Source organism: Tiliqua scincoides, chromosome 8, assembly GCF_035046505.1.
Source record: "Tiliqua scincoides isolate rTilSci1 chromosome 8, rTilSci1.hap2, whole genome shotgun sequence".
In the NCBI taxonomy this organism is placed as follows: Eukaryota; Metazoa; Chordata; class Lepidosauria; order Squamata; family Scincidae; genus Tiliqua; species Tiliqua scincoides.
The window spans coordinates 46,108,182-46,124,483 of record NC_089828.1 but is presented as its reverse complement, the minus strand read 5'-3'; the positions used below and the strand labels follow the sequence as shown (position 1 = coordinate 46,124,483).

Genomic DNA, 16,302 nt, shown 5'->3' with positions numbered 1-16,302 from the left:
CAAACTGGCACCCGATTTTGCTCCCCAATCGGGAGCCAAAAAAAATGGCACCTGGGTTCAGTCCCAAGGCCAGCAAAAATTGTAGGACAAGCCACCTACTCCTGGGCACAACCGCTAACCCCGATGCCAGTGGTGGTATTCGACATGGTACTTCCCACTGCTAGTATCAGGAACAGTGGTACTTACAAAAACCAGCTGAAAAGCTCTGGTGTATATATACATATAGAGGCAGACAGAGCTAAGAGAACAGGTGGAGAAACACTGAGGACATTGCAAAGGAAATTAAGAAAAGCTCTTTGATGGGGTTAAAAAAGAATAGATAAAAACAAAGGATATTAAGAAGCCAGGCCCATGAACCCTTAAATCTCCCCCCCCCAAGCCAGGATTGGCTATGCCCTCTGGAATTAGGCTACTCTTCGCCCTGCCAATTTGATGGGCTCAGCTCATAAAGAAAACCCTCCCCTAAATCCAGGCACCCATCTTTTCTCCCCCAATGTCTGGCCAAGAGAGAAACTTCTCCCCAGAGTTATGACCCTGAATGGATAATAAAAGTCCGAGAGAAGAGACAGCAGGTGGCTGCAAGAGGAAAGGGGATATTTCAAAGTGGCAAAGGAGTGCCTGGACTCTTGCAAGGGGAAGGAGCGGAGATTAGTTTTTTACAGCCCTCCTCTGCTGGGAGGAGGCCTTAATTTAAGGCAATGGCAAGGAAGAGCGATGCTACTGTCCCCGGGTAAACTGGAGTTTAGCGGGTTGCACGACAACGACTTGGTTGAGCTGGGATTTACAGCCCTGAGTGAGCGAGGGAGCCTCCCTGCACAACCGGTAGCGTGCTCTGATTTATATGTATGCATAAATGCAGTCCCAACCGGCTTAAAGCCTCTAATTTATACGCAACGCTCATAACTGTATGGATTGCCTTCAGCGCAAAGGTGCTATATGCATGGGGTCTATTCCTAATACGCTTAAAACCATTCTTGTATCAATCTCTCCCCTAATACAGGGCTGTTTACTGCTTTCATTAGGATTATGGCAATAACGGCTGTATCTATAAGTATAATCAGAATGTTATTTCTCTTCCCACTTCACTGGGCTCAATAACTCTCTGCCCGGCTTCCCACGGCGCTAAGCGGAAGAGCTGTGGTGGACCCCAAGGAAGCTTTGCAGAAGCTGCCTGCATCCCCCTTAACAGATATCTAATGTGATCTTAAATGAACACTCTTCTCCACTTCACCGCAGGCTTCTCCTCTGTCTAGAGGAGCAGATGATGGACAAATGTCTCCTTTGAATCTGAATATCCCTCGTTAAATTCAAAGCAACAAACTCCTCTTGATCAACCAAATGTCTCCCTCTCTGGGAATAGATACCAGGAGGCAGTTTGTTATTTTTTGCCTTGAAAAAAAGCCAAGGAGCCCTGTAAACAAAGACTGGGGGCAGCTGAGATTTTAAATTGTCGGAATTAAACCTCATGTCAAAGGCAATTTATGTCCAGGCTAGCGTGCCATTCGTTAACTGGGATCCAAATCACTGGAGAAGGAACAAACGCAGACTGAACTGTGGGGGACATTAATTGTGTGTGACAACAAGGCTCCAGCGGCCCTCTATCACTGCTATACACGATTACATTTATCATTAGCTAGTATAGATCCTGCCACAGCCCAGCCAGGTCCATCTGCAGCTCAGGAAAAGAAGGTTTTGCCACCAAAATAATCACAGGGGGCATCCCTAGATCCTTGGCTCAGAGAGCAGCCATGGGCTGCAAAACAAGGGATTTTTTGCTACTCAAGGTGGACTCAGGGTACTTCTAAGTCAGGGTACACTGACTTGGTGGCCATTTCAAGGTTTTTTCCCACCCTGTGTCAAGTAGTGTTGGTCTTTGAAGCCATCATTTCAACAGATGGCTGAATAAATGACCTGCTTACTTCCAGTTTAGTTCAGGATTTCTTGAGAAATTGTGCTCCCATCAGCCCCATGTTGTAATTTTGTTCTGGTTGCATCTACAGCCGTTCTCCCGTAGAAGCCATGTGTGGCCTCAACAGGTCTCAGAAAACCTCTCAGTTGTGACTGGAACGATGTTCCGGTTGCATCCAAGAGTTCCTCAGTGGGTCCTCCAGCCACAGGATTGGAGCCCATGGTGGATCAAATCTGTGGGTTCCAAATCAGCAGATAAAGAGAACCTCCTGTAATACTCGACAGGGAGTCACAGCTAAAACTGGCTTCCTGTTGAATGTACATCTACGATTTACATATTTGCAGACACTTGTCTGATGCATTCACACACCTAAAAACATATCATGCTTTCCATGAAACAATGCCAACTGTGCTCAGTTCAGGAGCTGCTCCACCTTGACCTAGGTGAAGGCTTCAGATATACCATTACATAAACATGGCAAAAATGAATGCGGGCCACAAATCTCCCTCCAAAGGTTCGGGCCTGCTTATCATACTGAGGGTCAAAATCTTTGTGGGATTCATTATTTCACTCATCAATACTCCATTTTTCCCCCTTCCAACATCAGGCACCAAACAAAGCTCAACACTGATTTCTTGTGCACACGTATCTCCCCTCTTATGCCACAATTAGTTCCATATCCCAAGGGTTGTGCTGGGACACAGCAACAGAGGGTTAAAAGTAGATTAGAATGCAAGTTCAAATGCACGTGCATGAGGGGCATGCAATTACAGTCAAGGAATGGGGGCACTATGGCCCCACCTCCCCTCCATGACATGCTTGAGGTTAGGGCTAACAAGAGGTTACTGGAAACCAGGGACAGCAACTCATCCTCACAGCTTATTCCTGCGCTTCTGGTACTTTGTCACCATGTCCTGCAAACTGGGAAAATAGGGACAAGGGAAGGGGGAAAACAAGCAAAATAAACACATAGAAAAGCCAAAAAAAAAAAATCCACTGTGGTGGACAGGAAGGGCAACACAAATTAGAGGTGGAGTAGAAAGAAAGGGTAAATGTCCAGGAAACTCTCTACAACAACTTTGGGTACATTCTCCTGATGGGAATGGCTTGGCAGCAAGGACTGAGGGTGAAAGGGGGAGACGCTGGCACAAGGGGAACTAAAAAGTGGCGATGGCCACTAGCTGAGAGGGCTCTAAAAAGGAATTAAACTATGGATGATGCTTTCTCAATGGCTGGGTTGAGAGGCAGTCTACCTGAGGACAAACAACATGGGATGTCCACCATCTTCATTACCCTGCTTGTGAGATTCCTGTAGGTATCTGGTTGGCCACCATTTGGAAACAGGATCCTGGACTAGGTGGAACTTTTGGTCTGAGCCCAGCAAAGCAACTGTTACGTTCTTAAGCAAGGAGAGGGAAGGGCAATGATGTCTCACGAGATATCTTATTCAGCAGGGCATAACCGTCCCCTTGTTTCCCAGGGTTTGGAGGCAATCCCACCCCTCCACCTGAGCTTCCACCCACCTGTTGATGAGGTCCTCGTTGTCATCGCTCTCCATTTCATCCTCAATGGCAGCCTGCAGGTCCCCGATCCGCTTAAAGGCCAGCTTGAGGTCAGACTGCAAGCTCTGGTTAGCAGCTTCTAAGCTCTCTAGGTCCATCTCCTAGAGGAGGAGGAAGACAAGTCCAATTGCTACCCTTGTTAAGCTATTCCCATGCATGTCATCCGCTCCACCTTGGTGCTGGCAGCCCAGCCCTCCAGTTTAAGCAGCAGCATGTGTCTGTAACCAATATTTCAAAGCAGCAGCTTTCAAACTATGTTCTAGTGATCTGTGAATGTAGGAAAGAGGGGAAGATCCCTGAAAGTTTATCAGGGATTCCTCACTGAAGAAAACAATGACAGACAAGTGTTCCCTAAAATACAGTATTGCCTGCCAGTACTTAACACACCCTGCAGTGTGCAGCTCTCCCTTTGCACAGAGCAAATAGCAAAGGTCCCACATGATGGCCCAGAACCTTCTAAGGGTCACAAGAGTTCCAGGGCTGATATCTCCTTTAGTGGGAGAAAGGCAGGATAGAAATGTGGTAAATAAATAAACTTTTAATACTAAAATGGTTTCCTTGAAGGCAGAATGCTTCAAAAAACTGCTTTTAAAGGATTCACAATCTCTCTCTCTCTCTCTCTCTCTCTCTCTCTCTCTCTCTCTATTTAGTATCACCATTTGGCAAGCAAACTATCTAAACATCCACCCCGAAAAACACAAGACCCAGGACAGATCCATACTGAATGGAGGCCTTTTGCCCAGTTTATCATCTTCTTACTTCCCTCTTGTGGCTTTCCTCACTGCATAGCCTACATATGGTTCTTTCTTCCAGGTTAAATATTTCATATACTGTTGACACACAGAATATACTTACTATATTCCCCCTCAACTACTAAACCACTTTTGGCATTAAAGGAGAAAAACCAGGTTGGGCTGAGTGATATTTTTCTTTGGAAACCTGTGCTAGCCGTCGTTCCATTTTTATCTAGAAGCTTGCATGTTTGACAGACAGAAGGGTGAAGTGATAGCTCTGGAAGCATACCTGCATCTGTCCAAAACAGGTTGTTTTTCCTTCCAGGATTGAGTGCAGGAAAAACCACTACTTTGCGCTTGCAGTAAAAGCCTAATATACAAGGTGCTGACAGACGTGTGGGCTGTGACATCACAAACACAACCCCTGGGACAGTTTATGTAAATAACTTGGTGGGTTTATAAAAAAATAAGGTGATGAATGAACTCTGTGATGTGCACCTTGTACCTTTGCTTGATGTTTTAAAAAAGCCTGAAGTGGGGCTTCAGCCTGGGTGGGGGGGACGATTTGGAGGAAAGAAACATAACTGACAACTGACTCTGGGCCCAATCCTATCCAACTTTCCAGCACTGGTGCAGCTGCAATACAGCCAGGAGATAAGGGAACAAATGTACCCTAACCTTGTCTGCCTCCCCACCAAAGGATGTAGTGCACACCCCACCGGCAAGGCTGCACTGGTCCTGGAAAACTGGATAGGATTGGACCCTGAATCAATGACTTAACTAGCTGGTCATTGGAGGTAGGTGGACAGAAAGAAGTAGAAGCCAAGCTCACCTTGCAGAAGGAGAAAACTCCCGATTTCTAGTACCTTTACAGAGAGCCTATGTTTCCTAATCTAAAAGGCATTGCTTGGCATCTGTAGGTATTTTGGCAAGCTCAACAACATTTTTTGGGGTAGGGGGTGGAAGAATTCACATATAGCCAGAGTGGCCATCAAATTTTGCCAAAAGACAACATTTATGACAAACCTGCTGAGCTGCAAAGGATAAAATTCCTTCATAGGAATTTTTAAAAGTTCTTAAATAGCAAGAGTGACATTTTTCCAGTTCAACCCTCTCTTGTTTAAAGCAGTACCAACTGCAGACAAAGATCTGTACAAAGACGTCAAAGAATCTTGTCTTGGTCTGCCTCCAGAACAGGGGAGGAATCCAAGCAGGAGCAAGACAAATGGGTAGGAAAGGATGAGATGGTGACGAGTGACATTTAAAAGGCCACGGCAGATCAAGAAAAGGTTTAATGGTAGGCCAAGAAAAGGAACTCAGAGAGGAGGCAGCTTGATGGGCAGAGAAGAGGAGGCACCTGTCATCAGGAGCTGCCCAAGAAGCACCTCTGTTCTAGCAGGCAGGTGAATTTTGGACTGAAGGTTCAAATTCCTGCCCACTTCTCTCCTTACCAGTTCATGCTTCTTGCGGCTGGCCTCAGCCTCCTTCTTGGCCAGCTCGGCCATCTCCTCCTTGGTATCTCGTAGCTGGCGCTGAAGGCGCTTGTTCTGCTCCTTTTCCCGGTTCTCAGCCGCTGTGCGCTGATCTCGCTCTTCCGTCAGCTTCTCCATGTTCTCCTTCAGTCGGGTGGCCAGGCTCTGTGAAAGGGGAAAGTGAACAGGGAGGTGAGACAGAGCAATGATGTTGAGTGGAGAATCACCAACAACTGGTTCCACATGCAGGGGTTCTCGTCCTACGGCTGTCCCCAACACAGTGTGCCTTCTGCCTCAGTGTTTGGAAGCGTGGGTGAAGTTCCAGAAAGATACAGAGGAAAGCCACCCTTTGTCAGTCAAACTGTATTACAAAACTTACTTTTGGGCAAGACAAGACTTGCAAACCTTGCCAAAGGCAGTTCTCTCCCCTATAGGATCGTGCACTGAAAAGAGCAAACAAAAGATGGCAGAACTCCACTGTACACCCCAGAGCCGACCTACCCATGAGGCAGTCATGCCTGCCTCCTGCTCCCTGGATTTGAAAAGAAAAAGAGGAACAAGAGAAGTCATGTGGAGGGGAGAAGTGGGCTAGAGCAGGGGTCTCCAAACCCATGGCCCATCTGGGGTCTGGAAAAAGTCCTCCCCCGGTAAACAGCACTTACTGTTCTGTCACATCACTGCTTATCTTTCAAGCTGATCTGTACACGGGAATGCTCTGGGTGGTTGTGTCTGTCCAGGCATTCTGCTGCGATGCTGGACAATAAACACGACTGCCCAGAATGTTCCTGTGCACAGATCAGCTTGACAGAAAAGCAGCAGAACAGTAAGCACTGCTCAAGGGGGGAAGGGCTTTTTTGGGACACAGTGGTCTTCAGTTTGAAGCTAGCTCATTTGGGGCTCTCCTCCACACTTCCTTCTCTGCTCTCTTCCTTCAGGAAGTACAAGGAATAATAGCAGCAACACAAGTGGTGGTCGGCATACTGCCAGAGGAGGAGCAGTAGCATTTGGCACACCGCGTAAGGCACCAGACCCATGGTCCAGCCCAGATACACACCAACTGCCTACCAGTGGGCAAGGGTAGCTAAACTACATGGGAAAGATGGAGCCATCTTTAAGGGACAACAAGGATTGCAGAGAAATCTGGAGTATACTCCAGTATACTCCAACTGCAGACAGTTTCAGATCTCACCAGAAATGAGGTACATCCCCAGAGCCTCCTACATCCCACTGCAAAGGATTCTGGGGTGCACCCTTCACTCCAAGGGTATGGCCTGCAAGTTGGCCAGACCCCCAATGCCAAAGCAGCATCAAGATTTCGGCACCGATCCATCATCAGCCGGCCTCTGAGCAAGTCTTTACTTGGGCAACTGCCCAGCCGCATCGTCCTTGACAGAGGGCTAAGGGCCCAATCCTATCCAATTTTCCAGTGCCAGTGCAGCCGTGCCAATGGGGCGTGTGCTGCATCCTGTGGTGCTGGGGCAGTCACAGAGGCCCCTTCAAGGTATGGAAACATTTGTTTCCTTACCTCAAGCCTGCATTGCAGCTGCACCAGTGCTGGAAAGTGGGATAGGATTGGGCTCCCAGGCACCCCCTCCCCCAATCCCTGGCTGCAGCAGGTGAAGAGGAGAAGGCAGCAGCACGAGGGTTGGTGCATCAATATTCATCTGCTGCACATAATGGCAGCAGACAGCAGCAATTACCAAGGCCGGGGCTCAGGAACGAGCATTGCCCAATCGCTCCCCGCCAAGCACTAATGGAACAAACGAACCCGGCACTATGAATTTACATGAGGTGGGGGGACCTGGTGTGAGGGGGGAGGGAAGCAGAGAGGGCGGCTGCAGAGTTGCGCTTTCGAGAGAGAGAGAGAGAGAGAGGGGAACTTTTCTCCCTAGGCGTGGGCAGAATAATCAGGGGGGCTTTGGTGAATTGGAAAAATAGATTTAACTTTGTGTGAAGTAATTACAGCATGTAATATAGGGAGAAAAATAGATTCCATCCTTTCACAGCAGCTGAGAGCCGTCCCCTGCATATTTATGGTGCTGGTGGGGTGGGGGTGGAGAGGGAGGAAGGGGGGAGCGAATAATGGTACGGAAATATTAAGAGGGAGCTCTAAAGCTTCTGGGTTCCCTTGGTGGAAAAGGAACTGCAACAGTAGAATATAAAGTAGGGCATTGAACAGGTGCAGTGGAGAAAGGCTGGTCTCTCCAAAGCGGCAATTGTGAGGGGGCTAAAAACATATGGGGCAGAACCAGGTGGTTTCCTGGCTGGGTTGGGTCAATGAAGGGGGGCTGGCAGGGAGCGAGTTATTTTCAATTCACACATCAACACATACCCCTTCCTGACCTTGGTCTTGCTGCCTGCCGCAGCTCACAGATTCTTTGATTTTTCACTAGCACCTCCTTCCCATCAAAGGGAACACAGCCCCTCTTGATCTTTGGGCCAATGCCAGGTTTTCCCACCATCATTCTGACATGCAGCTATCATATAGTAGCTACACCAATTGTCAAAATTGTGAACTGGCTCTCTCGCCCTCAGAAGTTAGGACACAAACATCCTGTGACACCACAGCAGCTAAGCCAATAAGGGAGGGACAGGTCCACAAAACTGTTTTTAGTTTACCAAAGTCTGGAGAGGAAAAGACACAGTAGCAGTTTCTACAGATTTCAAAGAACACCACAAACACATATTACGGTGACTGTGAAAGGTACACATGTATATACTCAAGAGCAAACAACATGGGAAAAAGCAGGCTCCCATTTTCAAGATGGCAAACTTGGTTCCCAATCCAAAATGTAGCCTTAGACACTGTCTTTTGATGGCTAACAGGGGTCTGCAAAGAGTAGCAGCTGGGAGGGGGGGAGAAGGAAAGTGGAGCTAGGCAAAGGGAACCAAAGGCTCATCTTTTGACTACTGGAGCTTCTGCCAACTCACTCCTTCCCCCCAGAAATCCTTTGCTGCTGTTTAAATTTTTCCTCTGCAGACATGAAGCATTTTTCCATCTTTCAAAGAAAAGCTCAGAGCGTTAACACACTGTAATGTATCTCAGTTTTAATGTACCTTATTTGTAAGCCACCTTGAGCGCCTCCCTAGTGAGAGGGGAAAGCGAGTGATTTTTTGTTTTTTTAAATACACGCACAATATACATGCCAGACATAACTTACTGACTGAGCCACACAGCCAAAGCAGGAGGGAATCAGCCAGACATCACTGCCAATCTCTAGGAGCCCAGCATCACATCTTCAGGAGCCTGGCCTGCACAGCCCTAAGGACTTAGCTTCTCGGGGGCAGTCTTACATTTTGGGAAAGCTAGGCAACCAGGAACTGGGGTTTTCCAGCCCAGAAGTGGGAAGCCCAGGAGATGCTTGCCTCCAAAGACTTCCCAGCAAAGGCAAGACTTCCTGGCTCAAGATCCCTTACCTCAAGGCGTTTCACTTGCGTCCTCTCAAACTCCAGCCGTGTCTCCAGCTCACGGATCTTGGCTTCTTGCCTGCTGACCAAAGATTTGTCCACCATGGACTGCTCAAGGAACTCCAGCTGACTTTGCAGGCCTTGCAGCTAGTAGCAGAACATAGAGAAGCAGAATAAATGGTTTTTAATATGGTTTTAATTGTGAGCTGCCTTGAGTGCCCTTCATTGGATAGAAAGGCAGAACATAAATTCTATGAATGAATGAATGAATGAATGAATGGGCTGCCATTAGGGGGAAGTGGTAAAAGGGGTTTGGAGAACCCAAGCCCCATAAGGGCTGAAGAGCAACCAAGTTGGGTTGACTCCATCTCTCATGATGGGAATACCTTCTCCTGTATCTCCTGCTTCTCCTTATTGGCATCTTCCAGCTGCGACTGGAGGTCGTTGATCTGCGCCAGGTCCCGGGAGGCCTGGAAGAGCACATGATTCATAGTCTGTTAGATCCAGAACACCATACTGGACTAACCAAATCAGATGCCTTGAGGGATAGACACTTATTAAGAATATTTATATACTGCTTTTCAACAAGATGTACTCCACAGAGCAATTTATTTAGTAAAATAAATCAATAAATGGCTCCCTGTCCCCAAATGGATCACAATCTGTGATGCAGAAGAGACACCAGCAACAGCCACTAGAAAAGATGCCATGCTGGGATGAAAAGGGACCGTTGCTCCACGCCACCCCCACCCCCCGCTAAATGAAAGAAGAGCCTTTCTGCCCAGTTAGCAAGAGAAACACTTCCCTTCTGTTCCCTAACGTCCCATTACAGTTCCCCATGAGATCCTGCCATGGGGGCTCCCAGCAGACCTAGCCCCAAGGGTTGCACATTCCCCACTGAGGTTCGAGCTGATGACAGATTGCATTCTGCAGCCATGCTTCCCTCTCAGTTGCAAGGTGGGAGTGCCCAAAGCCTTGAAGGCTCTCTTCTTTGGGGGGCGGGGGCTGAATTCTCTTCCCCACTCCTGGGAAAGAAATAAAGTAATACTTTCAGCCATGCCTGCCGGGCAAGGCTAATCTAAGCTTTGCTCTTCAACTTCCTTCCCCACCTAAACTGCCAATCAATCTCTCTCAGGCAGCGGTCACACACCTAAGCAAAGAGCCCTGAACTTGACTCTTGCTTGAGAATCCTAATTAACATTGAACAGGGGAACCAGGGGACAGTTCCCCAGGGCTAAAGAATCTCCAGCCTTGCCTAGAGATTCTCCTTCCCCATTACTGTTTTTTCTTAAAAGCTTCATTCATACAAACAGGCAAATGTATGGGAACTGTACGGGAACTGTAACACTGTTCCCAGACTGTATCACTTAAAGCTTGGTATAGTCCAAGAACAGGTTTTCTACTTCAGGTACTTTGTTTGTGAACAAAGTCTTGGTTATTCTATAAGGTACAGGTACCTGGCACTCACTCTGTTACCATGATGGTGCACTCACCATATTTTCTTCTCCTTCTCACCTAACACTAGAACTAGGGGACAGCCACTAAAAATAAGTGTCAGGAGAGGACAAAAGGAAAGGTTTCTTTAACCCAGCATATGATGAATCTGTAGAACTCCTTGCCACAGGATGTGCTGATGGTGTCTGACCTAGTTGCCTTTAAAAGGGTAGATTTCTGGAGGAAAAATTCATCACAGATTCCAAGCTATGATAGGTACAGAAGCAAGCTACCTCAGAATGCCAGATGCAAGAAAGTGGCAACAGGATGCTGATATCTTGTTGTCTTGTGTGCTCCCTGTTGTCCTGTGGGCCACTTGTGAGATGCAGGAAGCTGGACTAGATGGGCCACTGGCCTGATCCAGCAGGGCTCTTCTTATGTTCTTACCAGAGGCATTCTTAGTGCTCCCCAAGATGAAAGATTATAATGCAAGGAAAGGGATTCAGGGTGGAATTAGCAGGGCAGATGCTTGCCATAGGAGGCAGCAAGTGAGACAGTCACCTGGGCCACCGCCGCCTTGTGCTTCTTCATGAGTTCATTCATGTCCTCTTGATCCTCCTCCAAGCGGCTCTGCACCTCATTCTTCTCCCGCTGCAAACGGCTCAGCTGTTCCTCCAGCTGTGAAGGTCGACAAGATGGAGAAGACCAAAACATGAAGACAGGGTCATGTCTAAGGGCTCAAGGTAAAAGAATCTCGTGTGGCAAGGCAAGGGAACCGCTGTGTCTGAGATCCATGAAGAACCTACCATGATGCAACCAGTGCACAAATACGCGGACCCCTGATCTGGCTCAGTGTGCATCCCTTTACATTTCTATGCTCTCTAGACCAGTGGTTCTCAAACTGTGGGTCAGGACCCACTTGGGGGATCACGATCCGATTTCTGGTGGGTTGCGAGAAGCTGGCGGCAGCCATCTTGGAAGATGGCAAAAGACCTAGGCAGCGCCATTTTGGAAGTGGGCAAAGCCTGGGCATCGCCATTTTAAGCTTCCCGGCATTGAGACATAACTAAGAGCGGCTTGCACATGTGCAAAGAAAGCAGCATGCCGCTTTTCCCCAGAAAACGTGCTGCTGCCTTCCAGCTGGACCTCCTTCTGTACTTGGAGGCTTCCCTCAGGGGGGCCAATTGCAGCCAGCCAGGCTTCTCCCCACCAACCTTTGTCAGCTTGGCTGCCTTGACGGGATGGGCTGCCTTGGGGTTGCAAGATAGAGCAGGCCCCCCCCCTTGCAGCTGGACTGGGCTGGAGAGTGTAGGCGGAGAACTGAAGACAGGGTTTGGGTGAGTAGAGGCAGATCCGCGTGATCTCCCCTCTTGTGAGCCTGCCTTGAAAGCAGCATCACCGCTGCCAGCACCCCATTGCCATTCTTGTCCTCTGCATCACAACCTCTTTCCCTCTCTGAAATCTCCTGGAAGCTGCTATCCTTTCCTGCCCTGGCTAGCACGTCTTCTCTTTATATCTTTGCAGGGGTAAAGGGGGATCCCCTGGTTGCCAAGAGAGCAGCCGGGGGGGGGGGAGGGCAAGCCTGGCATATGAGGGGGAACACCCAGGGAGATGCTGCTCCCCCAGCCGCTTCTCTGATGTGTACCCTTCCCCTCTTCTTACTTCTCTCTTAGGCGCCAATTCTGTCTACTCTTACCTGGGAGTAAGCCCCATTGCCAATAATGGGAGTTAATTCTGAGTAGACATGCTTAGGATTGGGAGAGATGAGGGGAAGCGTCCCTGTTTATCTTCCCTCTGAGGGGGATACTACTGTTTTTATTTATTTAATATATTTCCTTTATTTACAAAAGCTCAAGCTACTTCTTGTATTGAGGTGCATGACTGGGTACACTTGTTTCTGCCTAGTGCTGAGCACAATATCAACAGCCACAACAATGTTTGTTAGTTTCAAGCGCAATACAAGAAGTAGCTTGAGATTTTGTAAATAAAGACAGAAATAAAAACAGTAGTAAATAAATACACAAATATTTTGTTCCAGATGTTTTATTTTTTGCTTGATAGCAATGGTAGCAGGGAGAATTGGAAGAAGCTTCTGAGCTGGAATACTGTCTCTTGACATTTACAGTTTGAGTTTCTAGGCAAGAACTTCCTGCTTGATGACATCACTGCTGGCTCTGACACCAGTGATGTCACTTCCTGTTTGATGATGTCATTTCTGGCTATGACATCACTTCCAGGTTGCTGACATCACTTCTGGTGGGCCCCAGACAGATTGTCATTCGCAGAAGTGGGTCCCGAGCTAAAAAGGGTGAGAACCACTGCTCTAGACCACAGCCCTATACAGCAAAGCAAGAGATACCCCTGGCACCAGATAAGAGGCAAAGTAAAACCTGGTTGTTTTGAGTCCTTCAACAGATTTCAGGTCCTAAACCCAGAAGTGTTTCCAAGCAATTCCTTGGCTGGGCTTGGCTGGCAAGTGACGGCAAGCACACCCTCCTGCATGCCACCTCTCTACCCTCAGGCAGGTGGGAGGCAGAAACATGGCTCTCGCTACAACTTGCCTCTCACTTTGCAGACTGGATTGAGGAGAATTCAGACGAAGAAAGAGATAACAGTTTTAGAGCAGCCACTTTATAAAAGCCTGAAAATAACCATTTTCCTCTGTAGGGCTGAGTTCCAGAAACTGGCCCTACAAAGTATGCAGCAGCAGCTAGCTGATTGGCTAGTGCCCATGCTGTCTCCAGGATCACGCTCCCCACCCAACCCCCCAGAGCAGTTTTTCAGTCTCCCACACAAATATACTCACTCTTCTGGCTTTTTCTGTTTGTTAACAAGATGACGAATGTGCAAACAAAACAAAACAAAACACTGTGCATACATTTTCTTCTTAATGATCCTATGTCAGGACCCATTCAACCCTAGACCCCAGTTCTGATTACATCTCCCCAAAGTGAAGGAGGAAACCTGTACTGCAGTACCCAGACAAACAACAACCCCTAAGGGGAGGTCTCCAGTCGATAACTAGCCCAAGAATGAGATAGAAGGACCAACACTTTCTGTCTGGACTCCCTTCCCACACCATCTCCCAGGGCAGCTCCCTACTCGGGAAGATGAAGCAAGCACAAGCATCTGCTTGGGGATCAGAACCCAGTTGAGATCTACAAAGTGACAGAGCAGCCAGCTTATAAAAACCTTTAGTCGATCTGCTAATGGGTGGTGCAACCATTCTGTGGAGAAGTTCCCTTGCTAACCACTCTGCCAGACAGCTCCCCTGCTTGTCCAGACCTTCTGCTAGATAACCCTGGCTCTGACCTTGCTGGACAGTTTCATGACTGGTCCAAGTCTCTTGCTACATGTCTCAAAAAGGGACAGACACTCCAAGATGCAAATCCTAAACACCTCCACAGCAAAGGCAGCAGCATCCAAAATGTCCTCAAATGGTAAATATGGCAGAATGGGGAGGAAAGGTCACCTGGCTTGCCTAGACTGTCCACTTTACACGACACATATGATATCGGCCACTCTTTTGTGGGGGATGCAATCTTGGGAAAGCAAGAAAGGATGAGGTGCTTACCGCTCCCTTGGCTTTGGAAAGATCATCCATCTGCAGGTGCAGGTCCTCAATCTCCACTTCCATGGACTTGCGAGCTTTGACTGCAGCTGCACATGTAAACTCTGACTCCTCCAGCTGCAGTGAGAAGCCCCCAGACCCACAGCAATGAGGACAAATGTCATTAACTGTGATATCGCAGGCCACTTCCCTCCCAAATCTCGTGTCACATATCCTTTTAGCAAAACAGTCTCAAAATCCTTGTGGCCATCACAACACAACCACTATGAGCTTAGAATGTGCCGGCCTGGGCATTCTCTCACGGGGGAGGCTGGTTTGAGGAAGGTCTCCATAGTGCTATACCACAACAGGACCTCCTAAAGCAACCAGGAAGTTTCTTGCCACCAAATTATTCCTCAGATTGACACAGGCAACACTATGCAGCACAAACAGTTTAATTCCCCCCAGAGACACTCCCACCATAGAAGCCTTGCAGACAAAAGCACCTGATTTTTAAGCTGTGCAATCTCCCGCTTGCTGGGTGCATTGTTTTTCAGGTGGTCGAGCATGACTTGAGCATCAGCCAAGAGGGCCTTTGTGCGCTTCAGATCTTTCCGCAGCCGCTTCTCTGTCTCAAAGTCCCTCTGGTTGACCTGATTTGGGGGGGGGGAGTAAGAAAAGGTGAGAGGTTACAGGAAATCTGAAACAAGCCACTATCTGCACACTCCTCCCTCCCTCCCTCCTGTGCAGCAACATAATCAACCTGCCCCTCATAACCAGACACCCACCAATGAGGAGATCTTTCTGCCCCACACCACTGCACTTCTGTACCTGGTCACTGACCGCAGCCAGTTTTCCTTCCAAGTCCCTCTTCTCCCGCAGCACCTTCTGCTTCTCCTCGTACTCTTCCTCCAACTGCATCTCCATCTGTTTCAGCTGTGGTGCAAAAAGGGAGCAGAAGGTTCTGATCAGAACTACCCTTGGGACGGGAGGATGCTACTTCCCCGGACGTGGACGTTCCACAGTTGAAATGAAATGTTGGTACAAATTCCAAGTCTGCAAACATTTTAGAAACCCTAATTCCAGACTTTTATTTATTAAGTTGGGCCAGTTTGCTTTTGAAAGTGAAGAGTATCCTCAAGTTATAACCATTCTGCACAGGACAGGTAGTGTGGGGTCATCTCTGACTTCTTGAGGGTCTTTCGGCAACTTGGCTTGGAAGGGTCTACATTATTTGGGTAGAAGTGATGGAGATTAAGGCATATGAATGGTGACACCACAGAGAACTCCAGAGCAGATGTGCGCTTGGCGCAGGACCTGGCCAGGATGGAGTAGCACAAGCTGCCTCTGACAAGAGAGCTAAGAAGGCAGCGCTGATTCTCAGGGTGGACAGCCAGTGAGCAGCCTCTGGCAGCGGCCATGGGAAAAATGGGACCCTTGGAGAGGAGGCTGTTCAATCTCCCTACATTCCCAAGCAAATAAACTCATGACTAAAAGCTGCCTGCAGCAGACTGTAATCACTGCATAAGGAGCTGGCCCAGGAAATGTTCATTTAGATAATTGCAGGTTCGTGCCAGGCAGGGCTGTGTCACTTGGCTAATGGGGCTGGTGTGGGCAAAGCGGAAGCCACGCTGGGAAAGAGTAGCTGATTAACGCTGGATAGGGCTGGGAGGGTCAAGCTGGAACCAGGGACAGAAGCCCTAGGAGCACCAGCCAGCTAATAGCTTCTAGACAAATAAACCTGGTCTAGGTAAGCCTCGCCTTCCCTGCTATCATCAATGCTTAATCTCTGAATGGAGGACTGAGTCAAGTCTGTTAGGAACTCAGCCCTCTCCACCCAGATGGGGCGGCATGGGCATTTTTCAGGGATGAAACACACTCTGCGTGTGCTCCAAGGCACTCTCTTCCCTATAAGCACTTCAAAAGTTCCAGGGCAAACTGTGGCACTGGAAACAAATGCTGGGAACTCCAACTCAGCTCCACCTATCAAGCAGACTCCTGCTGCTCCAACCGGGTGCTTTAGCCACATCCTTCCCTGCAGCTCTCCAAAGCCTTCCCATTGACTGCAAGAATTACCAACCTTCCCACTTATTAATCAACCCCACCATCTTATTTTAAAATGCTCACACTACCCTTTCTGGCAAAGGGAGCAAAAGTGCTGCCTGTGGGAAGCAGACAAGAAAGGCAGCAGCAAAAATATTTCAAAAGAAAGGACTGAACAAACAAAGAGGTG

The 16,302-nt window shown here is 48.3% G+C and overlaps 1 protein-coding gene across 7 annotated transcripts in view; it reads right to left on the bottom strand.

The window, feature by feature from the left end:
• The window catches only part of MYO18A (myosin XVIIIA), a 146,460-nt gene that overhangs the window by 17,528 nt on the left and 112,630 nt on the right, over positions 1-16,302 (bottom strand). For all 7 annotated transcript variants that reach the window (XM_066636521.1, XM_066636516.1, XM_066636517.1 and 4 more), the window contains 9 exons: positions 14,901-15,005; positions 14,576-14,722; positions 14,094-14,207; positions 11,081-11,197; positions 9,472-9,555; positions 9,095-9,232; positions 5,657-5,842; positions 3,433-3,572; positions 2,786-2,830 (listed from right to left, as the gene is read on the bottom strand). In XM_066636521.1, the coding sequence (XP_066492618.1) occupies positions 2,786-2,830; positions 3,433-3,572; positions 5,657-5,842; positions 9,095-9,232; positions 9,472-9,555; positions 11,081-11,197; positions 14,094-14,207; positions 14,576-14,722; positions 14,901-15,005 (1,076 nt within the window). The remainder of the gene's footprint in view (positions 1-2,785; positions 2,831-3,432; positions 3,573-5,656; positions 5,843-9,094; positions 9,233-9,471; positions 9,556-11,080; positions 11,198-14,093; positions 14,208-14,575; positions 14,723-14,900; positions 15,006-16,302) is intronic.